At 35.8% G+C, this 15,248-nt stretch overlaps 2 protein-coding genes across 9 annotated transcripts; one reads left to right on the top strand and one right to left on the bottom strand.

The window, feature by feature from the left end:
• The first annotated feature begins 632 nt into the window (after positions 1–632).
• On the top strand, positions 633–9,574 carry LOC18435098 (accelerated cell death 11). 4 transcript variants are annotated; one of them, XM_020667792.2, is made up of 5 exons: positions 633–917; positions 3,154–3,326; positions 3,902–4,047; positions 6,862–6,964; positions 9,287–9,574. In XM_020667792.2, exons 1-5 carry the CDS (start codon positions 732–734, stop codon positions 9,339–9,341), a joined length of 663 nt encoding a protein of 220 aa, XP_020523451.2. In that variant the 5' UTR covers positions 633–731; the 3' UTR covers positions 9,342–9,574. The 4 variants fall into 4 exon arrangements, with proteins under 4 accessions (XP_020523451.2, XP_020523453.2, XP_020523452.2 ...); XM_020667794.2 differs by having other exon boundaries at positions 9,142–9,574; XM_020667793.2 differs by having other exon boundaries at positions 9,193–9,351.
• LOC105420712 (OVARIAN TUMOR DOMAIN-containing deubiquitinating enzyme 4-like) lies at positions 9,113–15,029 on the bottom strand. 5 transcript variants are annotated; one of them, XM_088870270.1, is made up of 6 exons: positions 14,696–15,029; positions 12,054–12,175; positions 11,527–11,567; positions 10,202–10,300; positions 9,886–10,080; positions 9,113–9,608 (listed from the first exon to the last, which is right to left on the bottom strand). In XM_088870270.1, exons 1-6 carry the CDS (start codon positions 14,742–14,744, stop codon positions 9,596–9,598), a joined length of 519 nt encoding a protein of 172 aa, XP_088726396.1. In that variant the 5' UTR covers positions 14,745–15,029; the 3' UTR covers positions 9,113–9,595. The 5 variants fall into 5 exon arrangements, with proteins under 5 accessions (XP_088726396.1, XP_011623710.1, XP_020523454.1 ...); XM_011625408.3 differs by having other exon boundaries at positions 9,886–10,050; XM_020667795.2 differs by lacking the exon at positions 14,696–15,029 and adding an exon at positions 14,452–14,575 and having other exon boundaries at positions 9,886–10,050.
• Positions 15,030–15,248: the final 219 nt, after the last annotated feature.

Below are 15,248 nucleotides of genomic sequence, written 5' to 3'. Positions count from 1 at the left end.
TTTTTGAGCTTTAAATTTTTTAATTAAAAAAAAACATATTTTAAAGCTATCAAAAAGATTTCCAGTATTGAAACCACATTTCTTGATACTATTTGAAGGTGTGCTTTATTTTTTATTATTTAGAGCCCCGACTCTACACAAATCGCACCTTTAAAAATAATGTATAATATCATAATCTTACAATTACAAGTAAAGTCTAAGTTCGGAACATTCATTTAAAAAAAAAAAACCAATAAGAAATCTTAACTAAAGTTCAGGGGCGGCAACTGGCCTAAAAAGCACTACGCCCTGGACCAAAAAATGTGGCCCGAGGCCGGCAATGACAACTAAGGGTAGGGTCGGGCGAGATAAGGTACGGTCATGACAGAGCCGATTAGACCCAACCCTTTTGAACTCTTTAATTTTTCATTTTATTTTTTCTTTGATTTTATTTGACCGAACCTGCCTAGCCCAGCTGTAATAAAGCCCAGGCCTCTTTGGTCCTTCTTGAGGGGCTGGGCTAGGTCCAGTTTTTGGGTGGAAATAGTAAAGACAAAAGCGCGAATAGCAATTTTTCCTGAGGTTTGTAGAGGACCCTCTCGTCCGGTCAAATCGAAGCATGCAAATCGAATCTCGTTCCTTCATTCGTATTCGCGCTATTCATTTTTCTCTCCTCTGCAATTCCTTCCTGATTCCAGGAGAAAAAAAAAATTCAGAATAAGAAGAGAGAGAGTGTGTAGTTTTTCTCATCAATGGCGTCCAACGGAAAACCCCTGAAACAGATCGCAGAGTCCTTCCAAGAGATTGCACTCACTCTGAATTCGCAAGCCTCTGATATTGAGGTCGCCTCATTTTCGCGTGCTTGCTCTCATGTCTCTGTCCTCTTTGGGTGTCTTGGACTAGCCTTCAAATTTGCAGAAATGGATTATGTGGCCAAGGTGATTGAATGTTCACTGTGTTTTTTCGAATTATTGATGAGAATTGACGGGATTTCGTGATTCAGTGTTAAGGGTTTGTGAAAACAATAGTTTTCCGGCAGAAAAAATTGCATTTTTACGTTGGTTGTTTGGGTTTTCTCTTGAATTTTTTTATTTTTAGGATAGTTATTTGGAACTTCTTATCAAATTTGTTAGAAATTTTGGTGGTTGGATAGATGCGCAATTGCTTATGTTTCATTACAAATGGATTTATTGTTTAATTTGGTGAGAATTCGAAATGATTTATTGGATTGTTTTGGTTTGAAATTTTGGACATTTTGTTCTTGACTGCTCTGGTTAATCTTTGATGGGGAGGGAGGGAGAATGTGTTTGTTGTTTAGTTTGGTGAGAATTCGAAATGATTTATTGGATTGTTTTGGGTTGAAATTTTGTAGGGAGGGAGGGGGTCAGAATTCAAAATGATTTATTGGATTTTTTTGGGTTGAAATTTTGGAGGGAGGGAGAACGACAGATTTGAATTGTTGGAATGTGATAAATTTGAAAATTCAGCACATGTCAACGGGTTATAGAATTCACACTCAACTGGCATTTATATCACGTTACTCTGATTGCTCTTGAAATTTAGGCGGGTGCTCTCTTCTCTCTCTCAATTTCGTGGATAATTGCTAAGATTATGTTCATTTTATTTCAGAGCATAATTTTGACATCAATATTTGAGCATTTTCGTCACTTTAGTGAATTAGATGAATGATGAGATATGGAAAAAAAAAATCTATTGTTTCATTAAATTGAGGTGGGGTGAATTCCTCTTAAGATTTTCTTCTCAAATACTTTCTTGTGGTTGTCATAGAGGATTAATTTGCATGATGCACATATTGACACATGGTCTTCATCTATTTGCTTTTGTTTACATGTTTTGCGATTATTCTCTATGGAGCTTTTACTTTCGTCATCATCATCATCCGAGAATTATCCCAACTATTTGGGGTTACCTACACGAATCCTGTTGTGCCATTATGCTCTATCAATGGCCAAACCCTCATATATAGGGAATGCCCTGGTATGAGCATATAATATAGGTTTAGGATTCATTAAAAGATGTGTTAAAATTTCATGCCGGATGCCTACCTAAACCTACCTTCTTCCTTTATCTGGGCCTGGGACCGGCATGGCCGCCTTGGGACTTGCCATGGCAGAGTTTTTACTGTACTTTCTGTAATTACTCACAAAGGTGGGAATATGGCAAATTTCATGGCGACTTATTTGAATAATTATGTCTAAATCTTAGTTCAAACACTCATTCATGTATACAATTGCTGTCTCAACTCTTAAAGCAACTTACAATACGGTCGATTTTTTTGCCCTTTGCATTATTTTTTTTTGATACTGTAGCCTCGTGCAATTAACCATATGATAACTCTAAATGGCCCAGCTACAGGTTTTCATTTTCATTATCTTGGTCACCATTTGTTTCCCTTGTCATATAACATGCTAATTGAACAAACAACTATTTCTGGAGCTTCTCATCAAACTTTCTTCCTATTCACTTTTACTTGAAGTTTGAAATTACATTAGTCTGCATGTTTCTGAGTAAGTCAGTCCATTCTGAAGGTCCTTTGGGAAGATCATTGCTTTTTTCAATAACCATTTAGATACGTCATAGTGTATTTTGTGTGTGTTGTTCTGTATTTACTATATTTCCTCTATTGATTGGTTATATACAAATGTTGCTTTCCAAATCTCCTATAAATTTGAGCATTGTCGAATTTAGGAAACAGCCTTCCATATTGAACTATTAAATCAAGATCGAAAATTTGAAGGGAAAGCATAGTAATGGTGTTTGATATATTGTACACCAATGTGGCATCCCCCATCCATTCCTGATGATGGATGTCGATGATTACAACACCTGGAAGAATGTCCACGCTCAGGACCCACAATCTCCATTGGTCATCATTTTAGAAGGGATTGTGGATGCCTGTCTTCTAGAATATACAAAGTCAAGGTGTGGTGCTTTGCCATATTGAAATAGGCTACTGTGCACTAGGGTGCACTTGTGGTTTTGAATTTGTTTGGTCCTGTGTTCTGCTTTTGCTCACCTTAGATATAATAGAATGCGTAGCTGGATGAGGATTTATTCCAATGCATTGATTTTTCTTTCTCAATGTTGCTGATGCTCTTTAATATTTGTATTTTAATAGGAAGCAGTGCATGAACTTTTATTGCTTATAACCAGGTTGTAGATCTAGTGGAAGCTTCCAAGTCAATTGGTACATTGCAATCCCTACTTGATGATGACATTCAGCAAAACAGTGTGAGAAAAGGGGGGAGTCATTCTCGCAACCTTCTTAGGGTGAAGCGTGGGCTTGACATGGTCAGAGTTCTATTTGAGAAAATTTTGATGATGGAGTATGTTCGTAACTAGCAAAATTTTATTCCACATTCATTTTTAAGTTTGTTTCCTTACCAATGTACAAATGTTATCAGATCCGGCGTTATTTGTTTTTATTGTTGCTGAATGATATGAAATGCTATGTTAACCTCCTCCAAAATTTTGTGGTTCTCTTTAGGGAAATTTATCAAAAAACACTGAGATGAACTATTTAACATATCTCCTATTTCATTTGATTTCATTTCAAAAAGCCATCAAGGAACACATATTCATGAGTTAGCGTAGTTGATATCTTAGGCGTGTTTTGATACATGGGTGAAATGTTAAATAGTTCATTTATACTTTCCCTAAATATAAATTGATGGACTAAAGATCAACTAGCATAAGGATTTTTAGGAGAATGACATCGAAACACATGAAGAAGCAATATACTTGGAAGCCTGATTGCTCTATTTCTTTTTTCATAAAAAAAAGAAAAAGAAAAAGAAAAGTAAAACTGACTGCTCTCTGTTGTATTGTTTTTTTGTTAGTCCTGCACTACATTCATCATGTCATGATTATTATTAATTAGAAACTACTGTTCCTATGGCAGGGGAAATTCCCTTAGGGATCCAGCATCAGTGGCATATGCACAGGTTTTTGCTCCTCACCATGGGTGGGCCATTAGGAAGGCTGTTGCTGCAGGAATGTATGCCCTTCCTACTAAAGCGCAACTTCTTAGGAAGCTAAATGAAGATGGTATGTAGGGTACATGGTTGATTATTTTCTTATTGGGGAATTTAAACTATTATATAATCCAAGGTGCTAGTTATATGAAAGAAAATAGCAATTTTTTAGTTGAATGTCTCATCCACATCTAGTGAATTGGTGGACAATGATGGAGAAAGGTGGTACCTACCAAAACAGGATAGAATTCAAATGGTGCGTCCCATCCTCTATACTCCCATCATTTCATTGGAAGTGCTGACCCAAGGTATTATGGGTTTCTCATAGTCCAATGGATTAGAGTAGTGTTTAGAAATCCGACAAGTTGACTTGGAACTGGTTTAGTCAGCTCGGGACTGGTAGGTTCCTGGCCGAGTCTCGCGTGACCTTGGGCGAGATGCCCAGTACCAATGAAATAAAAAAAATAAAAAAAAGAAAAAAAGAGAAGCATATATACTATAACTCCCAAAATAAGGCATTGAAGCCATCAATTTGAGATTTTGATAAGGTTTTATTATAAAAAAATTATGATTCTTCAACCCCAAAATTCTTATCCTCCTTTCTTCCAATTTCTCCCTTGATGCTTGATGAAAACACCTGAAATTTGATTCAAATTATTTGTTTTTAAGCCCTGTATTAAACTCCCTACCAATTTTTAGTATACAAAATCAAAACAAAAGAGGTTGACTTTTCAAATTCATTCAAATCTATCTCAAAATCGGAAATCTTCAATTTCTCTCCCATTTTTTTACCAAATTCATTCAAATCTATCTCAAAAATGTTTCTATCACATTGATCTATAGAAGCCCTATTTTTTATTTATTTTTGAATGAAAACCAAAAAAATTTGAATTTCGATTTTTTGTATTTTTCAGCCCTTTTATCCGCCTTTTCCTTGCCCTTTTTTTTTATTTGTAGTTTTGGATTGTGATTTTGGCTTATGCTTCCTAGAGTATGAAATCAATTGTTTGATTTCAAATTCATGATTTAATGTATTTTTATATTTTCAAATTTTTTATCTTTTACTTTTTTTAAAAGTTTTTTTAATATAAAATGAGTCAGCTGGTCTGACTCACCATGTCTACTCTGTTGACTCGGATCTGCAGGGACTCAGGTCGGGCACCCGAGCTCTGGTTTTAAACACTGGATTAGTGTATACTTTATCTTCATTTGTTTTTGAAATTTATGAAGAATTTCCAGTAAAGATTACCATAAAGGTCATTGCCATTAGGTTTACTGTTTTTTTTTTTTTTTTCTTTCATAGGTACCACTAATTTTACTAAGCTAAAGTAAGTGGAGCGTAGTCACCTTACATGTGGTGCCTTCCATGAATCTTTCGCCATATTCATGAACTGATTTCTCCTCATGAATTTTTGTAGGAAAATTGCAAGTTACAAAACCTGAAGTGTGAACCTCAACATGAAATCTTAATTTGTTACATGGGAAGTGAAACAAATGGACGTCAACTACATGAAAAATTACAAACTTGGTTCTCTTTGCCATGTAGTTTGTCATGTCCTTTGGAACCTTCCAAATACCATTCCATGTTGTTTCCTGGCACTACACAGGACCATTTATTTTATCTCCTTTCAAATTCTTTTATGATTTTGTAAGGAAAGTACACTTTGGATGTATAAATGCACAAGAATTACAAAAAGGTTCCATCAACCACTCTGTCCTTTTAGCCTCCAAATTCCATTGACCCCATCTACATTTTACAAACCACCTTGGAATCTAATTTGACTATCGTCATGGTTTTCTCTCTCTGCCCCAATTTTGGGTCTCATCTGAGGTTCCCATGAATCCTGTGGACTAAGCTTGGAGACACGGGTGCAACTTTGTGACTTTGGTTATCAAGATCCACATTGTGTATTAACCCAGTGATAGACCTTATGGTAAGATCCAACTAAACCAAAAGGCCTATCCACCTCACAGCCACTGACCCTGTTGATTCGGAAGAAAATGTTATCTATTAACCCAAATGAAATAAAACACATATTTGGGTATGACTGGAGGAAAGGTTAGAACCACAAATTGTTCCATGACCTCCAAGGCAGTGGATATCAGCCACCCCACTAGCTTGATACCCTCCTCTCAGGCCCAAGCCTTATTTCAGAATCTTCGGTTTCCTAAGTTGTTTGCTGATGCCACCTATTCTGCGTAAGAATACATGTCCAGGTTTCGTAGACTTACGTGCGCCAGTAGCACAGTTGAGGATGAAACTCTTGCAGCAGGAAATTTACCAGTTCATAATGAAGGTTCCTTTTGTGGAAGACACAGGATATGTAATGCTTTTCTGTATTTCAGAGATGGTTGTGTATATCACAGTTTTGCAACACATGGGATGGACAGCCTTGTAGTATTTGTGTAAAGGGATATTTACTCATTTTGATCTTCGTATATCACACACGTGCTATTATGAGCTTTTTCTTCTAATTTGAAATTACATTATTTTGTGTCCCTACATTTATTTTAACAGTGTTTTCGTCTGTTATCTTGCTTTTCGTTATATGAAATTACATAACATGCTGATACTGTTCAAATTAAGATGCTGATACTGTTCAAATTGATCTTGATGAGACCTAACAATTCCGGGTTCCAAATCACTCTTGTGCAAAATCATATTAAAGAGTTACACTCAATTAAATTGATAACGTAATGAACCTTATGATGTCTTCATGTATAAATTAATCAAACACAATTTTTTTTGAATTGTAGATTGTAGAAAAATGAAAGTCTTGAAGAAAAAACTACTGTCTAGTGCCTTTTGCTTGTGTGTCTTAGTGGCTAGAGAAATTAGGCCATATTCCATATTATACATTCGATGACCTTTAATCTGTTCTTTCAGAGGCTTCAGCTAGGGTTCAAATGGAGAGCTATGTCGCTGCCTCAGCTCCGATCATAAATTACATCGATAAACTGTTCCTCTCAAGAGAACTAGGAATAGACTGGTGAGCACCCAACCTGTATGGCTTTGATATCATTTCTTTTTCTCGACATAATATAATTGACGCCCTAAAGGAGGGTATGTAAAACTATTATGTAAACATTATTCATGGGTATTTGCTCCCTTAAATAAAATTATTGAAAGTTTTTTGTTTTTGAGAAATAAAATTATTGAAAGTTTTCAAAATTATGTTTTTGCGAATATGGCACAAATAGCGCATTTAGGGCCTCTTTGGATTCACTTGTTATAACTAATAATTCACTATTTAAATAAAATTAATCTTGATAATGAATTATTTGTTGTTTGGCAGTGTCCATCATAAACTTATATAAGATAAACTTATAGATAAATCTACATAAAAGCTTATTTTTTTTAAAACATATTCACATTATTCGAAGTAATTTGATGAAAATATATATAACTAGAACTTGCTAAAAATAGTTGGAAATCACTGAAAAACGTAAATAATTAAATAATATTATGTATAATATAGGATGAGGTACTGTGGTGTATGCTGTTTGCGTGCGATATAGTTTTAATCGATGAGACCGGAAGCGGCATCCACACAAAGTTAGAACCTTGTAGGGATGCTCTAGAACCTAAAGGTATTAAAATTAGCCCGACCAAGACAGAGTGCATGAAATAATAGGAGTAGAGACGAGGAAGTAGTTAAGATTAACAACCAAGAAATACCAAAAACAGCGTACTTTCAATATCTAGGGTCGATGATCCAGGAAAATGGAGAGATTGAGGAAGATGTCACACATAGAATTGGAGCTAGGCGGGCGAGGTGGAGATGTGTAACCTGAGTTTTATGTGATCGTGGCAATACCAATGAACCTGAAGGGAAAGTTCTATAGGACAATTGTGTGGCCATCTTTGCTTTATAGGATGGAATGTTGGGCGGTTAATAAACGACATGCCCATAGGATGAGTGTAGTTAAGACGAGGATCTTGAGATGGATGAGTGACAAAACATAAAGAGATATGATTCAAAATGAATATATTTAGGAGAATTTAGGTATGGCTCCAATAGGCGATAAGATAAGAAAAAGTCGACATAGGTGGGCTGGCCATGTGTACTGCAGACCCAGCACAACACTTGTTATGAGGTGCGAGTTGGTTCAAATGTAAGGCCAAAAACGGCAAGGGGTTGGCCCAGAAAAGATGGGACTCGTTGATGTATGACCCTTGATAGTGTCTATATTGAAAGGCCAGATGGTAAACAACTTCAGTACACCAAATCCTCCAGCTTTAGCAAATGCTTCCATTGTCCCGTGATTCAGATCATATTCTTTCTCCTTTGTAATAGAAAATGATTGTTATGCTCATATGAAAATATTAAAATCATTGTTATGCTCATATGAAAATATTAAATACAATCTGAGAGTTCCACAGTAACATCTTTAAAACAGTAACAACATCAAAAAAAAAAAAAAAAACAGTAATATTTTTAAAAGAAATGTTTTCATAACTGTAAATTATCACCAAGTTATTTTATGATAGAACAATAAGAAATAAAGAAAGTCCAATAGTTATGGAAAGCCCAACCAAATTTCCCTTGAGTGCAAAAATGTGTATTCAACTGCCATGAGTCATGTTTGCTCCCATCTTAGAAATGTCAGATACCCTAGACATATCTCACTATTACCTACCATACTGATTTTATATTAGCTTACATATGTTCAAATGTCTAACTAAAAACAACCATTATTATCTTGGTCAGATAGCTTAGCTCTAATCATTATTGAGATGCTGTGCCTTCTATATTGAACCCCATTACTATTGCTTTGCGAAAAGCACCAGCACAAATACATACATCTGTCTGTTTACTCCTTTGCTGGTACTTCTACAAAATTGTCCTCTCAGTGATAGTAACTAAAGAAATTCTAAATTGTCAAAAGCATAAAATGCCGAAGTTTTTGTGCATGATTGTCCTCTATTACTAATTGCTTATCGAATTATTTTTTCAAACTAGTTCATTTTGTTGCCCCTTCAATTTCTTCGAAGGCATTGTTCTTTTCTGTATTCACTCTTTTATCATTTGGCACATCTGAAAAACATGCAATTATGCCAAAGGACTCACTAATTTGTACCACTCTAATGATTTTCAATATACCAGAAGAAGTTAGCAATTAGGATACTGCTAGTAACAATCTCCAATCAATCACTTCTTTGCAGTTGAGATTTGAGCTAATTTGTACTGTAATATGTGTTTCCCATTGCAAAAAGGGTATGACGATCGACAAATTAAAGGCTTCTGGAAATAGGTATGAGTGTTTATTTAGGGGTCCATACACTATAGTACCTGTTTTGTTCTGTACAGGATACTAAAAGCTCATCAAACTCTTGGCTTTCATCAATGGACGGTTGGGAAGTAATGTTATTCCACTCAAACGCTTTCAAATTGTTTGATGAGATTTGAACAAAGAAGCAATACTCCTTACCATCTATTGTTGGACCTTCAGACAGTCTAAATAGCAGTCAGTATCTTGTTTGAAACCAAAACTGGTAGAATGGAATACTTTGTTACGAGATGAAAAGTAGAATATCTCTGAGATGGACATTTATTGAATCCAGAAAATTCTCTGGAAGAATCTACAGTAATTCATATTCGGTCCCATTCTTAAACCAATCATTTCTGGAACCTGCAGCAGGCCAGAGAAAAAATCATTAATATTTTCCCACATAGCATGGCTAGGAAAAGTAATCAAAAACTGATAAAAGTACAGACATACAAGTTAGCAAAATGTTTGTCCCAATCTCGGGATTTCAATTTAAATTTAAATTTGAATGTGAAATTCAAAAATGAAACTGAAGGCCAAACTAAGACCTAATACCTGAGCCCCAAAAACCCAGTAATGAGGTGCAAGTATTGAGTAATCATTAGATGGACAAACTGTCAAAGCATGTAATGAGGCTTACAACTTTGACTTTGCTCCACTAGGATGAAAATCTAAAGCATCGTAGTGTCCAAAACCATGATATAGAACACGAATCGGATCTTCCCTTCCATAATCTTGACCATACTCTGCTATAGTTAGTAGACTGCCAGATTTATGATCACGCATAAAAACAGTGATTGGCATCCTGTGAAACCAAACCAACTGCAGTAAGAAACTGGAGGTTTGGTTAAAGACAGAAAGTTGGTTCAAATTATACACAAGGGCAAACAATATCTTCAATTGACAGTAGTCAAAATTGGATGTTAATCCAACAAAAGAGGATAATTAGCACTCACTGAAGAACATGTGAAGCCATGAGCAGCTCAGGCTCTCCTCCCCACACATGAGGCTTTCTAATCTGTTGCACATATGTATCAAAATCACCTTCAAGAAACCTAACAGAGTTGTTAAGAAAATATTGTGTCAATATATGCCTAAATTCAAACAGACTAGACTAACATTGAGTCCACACAAGAAAGTCACTGAAATGGAAAAACGGAGCAAATTTTTTTTTTTTTGGTTCTGTGAACATTTGATGATACATCTTGGTTGAATTTGAAACTTCACATGAATGACAGCTGTTCTTGAAAATTTCCTCCTTTATATTCGATACATGACAAAGCTGTCTCGAAGAAATCCACAAAAGTCTTCTTGCAAAGTAAAGAAATCTTCCCTATATAGGAAAGCCATAGTGCTCCTCATGTTTATAACTAAGGGATATAGCCACTAATTGACTCTGGCAATGACAAAAAATGCACAGGCGGGCGCCTATGCATTTTGGAGGCCTGGCCACCTAGGAGGGCAGGCACCCCAGGAACAAGGACGGGTAGGGATTATTCACATAAAAATTAAGATATAACATTTTATATAATTCTTTATTAATTAATATCCATAAGATATGGTTTTGGGTATCAAATATTTACAAAAAGTCTTCACTGTTGACCATAGAAGCTCCAAAAACTACCTCAAAACATTGCCTTTGATTTCGGAAGAAATCAAAAAAATTAAAAACTTATCGATCTTCCGATAAATCACAAAATAGAGGCTTTTGGCAGTTTTTTTCTCTCTCTAGATGACACGGATTTGGTTTTGGCGGTTTAGAATGCCCCCCAGAACCTCGTTTCGTCCCTTTTTAGGAGGGGGGATTACTATTTTGACTATAGGCGAGGGCATTTTTCTGCCCTCGGCAACCTGCATTCCAGTGGCACCTAGGCAGCCACCTTGACTGTAGCACCTAGACGGTGCCTTGCCCGCCTAGGCAGTTGCCTAGACACAACCCGCCTAGGCGATTTAGCCGATTGGCCACCTAGGCGGCTGGGTGCAACACGCTTGATGAGGTATTTTGGTTTTTCTACTAAGTTGTAGATAAGGCCAATAAATTTGAATATATGATCGTTCATCAAGTATGTCCAATTTTTGTGACTAAATCAGATGAATTGACAAAACCAAATAACCGCTGAATCTGAACTTTGCCTTTTTTTTAGCGATGGTTTGTATTATATCTTATTTTACTTCTTTACATGGTCTTGTTCATTTGAATTTTGTATTTAACTAGATAATGATTAATGCTTTAGCAAGAAAAACATTCAAATCTGAACTTATCCCAAAGTATTTAACTGACCATTCTGTGTCTTTGCGTCTCTTAACTAGCTCATCAGCAACCTAAAAAAACATCACAGGCTGCATCAGAACAAAGCTTACAAGTTTGTCCATTGTAATAATTAGGTCAAATGACAAAAATTCATAGTCAATGAACATGACAGTAGCTACAAGGACCTAAGTTTGCAACCAGGAGTTTCCATCTATGAATAGAACTTGCAAAAAGTCCAAAATCGTGCCAAATAGACCCTGGCCAAGATTGCACTGCCATTATATGTTTACAACAAATATTTAATACAAAATGGACGATAAGATGTGAAGGCACCTAATACCAGTGAAGTAATACATAATTTCTATGGGCAATGGTCAGTTGTCCAGTTGTTGGCATGAACGGATGGGAATAAAGAGAACCTCATACAACAAATGGCATTGAAATTCTCATAACATTTTGAACACAAATACAACATATGCAATACATACGTTAACATCACAGAAAAATGCACGGAATCTTTATCTTGTTTTACTCAAAAGTGAATTCCATTTGCATACTTTAGCCCTTAGCTCATCTGCCAGCTCCTTCTGAAGATTCTCACTTGGGGATGGCTTTCCCAATCTCAAGCAAGCACCATGAGCTACAGATCTGAATAAACATCTTCCATCCCCAGGTACACCTACAGGAAACAGATTCCACACTTTAAAAAGAAGCTTGTAACCATGAGAATGAAGAAAAAAAGTAGCAAGCAAATCCAAAAACCCTAGAAATAATGACCACACTAGAACCATACTTCTAATATAGATATCCAAATATGTGGTTTTAAAACAAAATGATTTCTTAATACTGACAACTTATGCTTCTTTAAAAGAATCTATTCATGCATCTCTAAAAGTAGAGCAGTTGCCAACATAAACTACCAGGGCACCTATAAAGGAAATTTTCCATGGATTTGCCAACTACTTGCACAAAGTAAAGTAAAGGAGTTAAAAAGTAAGCATCAGCAATTGAACAATCGGCATTGCAAGTTACTGGATCTCCATATATATTTCATAGGTACTCCCAAAAAAACAACATAAAAACTGAGACTTAAAGCTCTACTTGACCATGTTTAAGTCAAAGGCATCATTCCTGCAATTTAAGCATACCAGATTCTATTGGTGACCATCCAATGGATGAATTTTCAAAGAGATGCTGTCAATGACAGAATCATACTACTCAAACACGCAATGCATAGCTCTGAAGTTGCATAAGGTTATAACGAGGATGGCGTCAATTCAGCTTGTCATATTCAGCACAAACAGAACAGGTTCCTGAATTAGTTACCACAAGTGTGAATAACAGAAAGCGAAGGGCTTAGGTTCTTTATGGCTTGTTTTCCTCCTCTCACTTAAACGGAATTTATTCCTCTGCATAGATTTTTCAGTTTTGGCTAGAAAAAATAGCGACTTTTCTATTTACTAACCCAAAACACTTTTTCTTTTTTCTTCTCATCCTGAGAAATGCAAACTACTTACACTTCAAAAACTAATGTTGACTTAACGGAGTCTTATCTGTCGTTCAGTGAAGTACAATATAGCAACTTCCTTCTAAGATATTACTCCTATTCAGAAAACCCACACTGCAAAGAGAATACCTATTAAAAAATATGGCAGCCTTGCAATACTGCTGAACTAAATACACACCTCTGAAACAAAATAATCAATGTGCATGAAGCAGAAGCAATCGAAAAGCATTTAGGGTAAAAATACTCATTAAAAACAAAGCTGTCATTCCCAAAAGGTTTGCCACGCAAATCGGCATTCACCTGCTCGCTTTGAGTTGTTGAGGGATCATAACAATTTTTTTCCTAATGGAGGTCGTTACTATCAGTCTTGGTCTGTTAGAGGAAGGGAACTAAAGGAATCATATCTGTTGAGTATAAGATCCTAAAATAATTGCAGAGATAAAGGAAACATTTAGGAGAATTGGGAAAATTCAAAAAACTGGGCAAAATGCATCTAAAATATCTGATGAAGCTATGAAGATTTTAATTCATAATGAAACCCATGACAAAACACTCTGACACATATACTTCAGTTTCCAGCTTTGGAAACATGAGATTTTGAAGTGAGGACATTTATACAACCCACAACTTTCCAAGCTAAACTTCTAAGATGTTGCACACAATTAATTATTATCAAACATCGCATCGGGCCATTGAGTTTACTAACCAAGAAATGTTCTCCCATTCTGCATCCTAAATTGGCAACATGGCTCATGTGGAAGAGCAATTACAGTGAAGAAAAAAATATAACATATGAACTCCATTCCTAGTATGTCAATAAAGTAGAACAGGAGCTCTAGATCTGATATCCTATAAATGCTATATCCGAGATCCCAATTGGGAAACTAACAATAGCATGCAGATTCTTGATATGCAATCACAATATCAAACTATTAATACGACATATTTGTCATAATACGCAACACACTTGCCAAGCAATTCCCTGTGTTTTTCTAAATTAATTTCCATGAATGGATCACCTGGCTTCAAAGACCAGATTGAAAATAATTCAAATATCCAACCAGTAAACAGAGAAGGAGAAATTCAATACTGAATTCTCCAGAGCATTAATTAAAGCCGCTTCTCACTTGTGTCAATTCTTGCACGATGATTGAATAGAGCAGTTTGGAGGAGTCTATTATTTATCTAAATTCATGCAATAACTCTTAGCCACGACTTAGAACTGACAGATAAATATCTAGTAGAAGGACTAGCAAAAATTCAGGGAGGGACACAAAAAGGTGAAAAATTAATAGTTCACTTTTGCTATCAAGATAAGCATAAGTAACATCTTGTTGATAAAATAGCTGTTTAGATGAATTCCTGCCTGTGTGCTAACTCCAGATGTATGATAAACTCAGAAAATAAGGGGAAGATAAATAAATTATGTTCAAAACTAATAGAGCAACCTGCCCGGTCTGCCATCGAATTCTTTGAAAGTGAGAACCAAAAGAGAGCAATGAACAACCATTGCTTTAACCTTTGCATAAGAATTCCAGAAAGGCATAAAAGGAAGACAAGTTCTAAAGAAAGGAATAACAAGCAGGGAAATAAAAAAAGAAGCAAACACAAAAAGGTAATCAAGCATAGAAGCCCGAAAAATTCAACACAAAAAAGAGAAAGTAAATTGAAACCAGAACGGAGAATACGTACAAATAACCTTAAATTGAGCAGGCTCGAATGCATATTTGGAATCCGACATACCTTGATTCCAAGAACAAAAGTAAGAAAGTTATGGAAATTAAATATTTAAATTCCTCATTTGAAAGAGGGAACAAATAAAGTGGCTTCTTCCAAGAAGGAAGAGACCACAGTATTCTCCCCGAGTTTTTTGCCGGAAAATGAGAAATTTATAGATGGAAGGTGTAAAAAGAAGCAGAACAAAAAGGAAGGGAAAGGAATAGGAGGTGAGCAGGCACAAGTGTGCGTGTGAAGAAGAGGAAAGGGACATGAATGGAATCATGAGGTTGAAAAGGAAGGATGGATCGATCAGGGAATCGAATTCCTTGTGTTTTATACCTGGTTTTTAAAAATGGTTTGTTGCATGAACTAGATTAAAGAAAATAAAATAAATTTCTTCGCGGCAAACCTCCATTTGAATATGTGTGTATTTCCGGTTTGGCGAGTGTAACGTTCAAATAAGCTGCTGCATATTAGCCTAATTAATCCAGTCTTAGTAAAATCCAAGTAGAACCGTCAATTGGAC

The sequence above is a fragment of the Amborella trichopoda genome, chromosome 6 (genome assembly GCF_054954075.1).
Source record: "Amborella trichopoda isolate Santa Cruz 75 chromosome 6, AtrichopodaSantaCruz75HAP2 v2.0, whole genome shotgun sequence".
Taxonomy (NCBI): Eukaryota; Viridiplantae; Streptophyta; class Magnoliopsida; order Amborellales; family Amborellaceae; genus Amborella; species Amborella trichopoda.
This window is presented reverse-complemented; position numbering and strand designations above follow the sequence as displayed.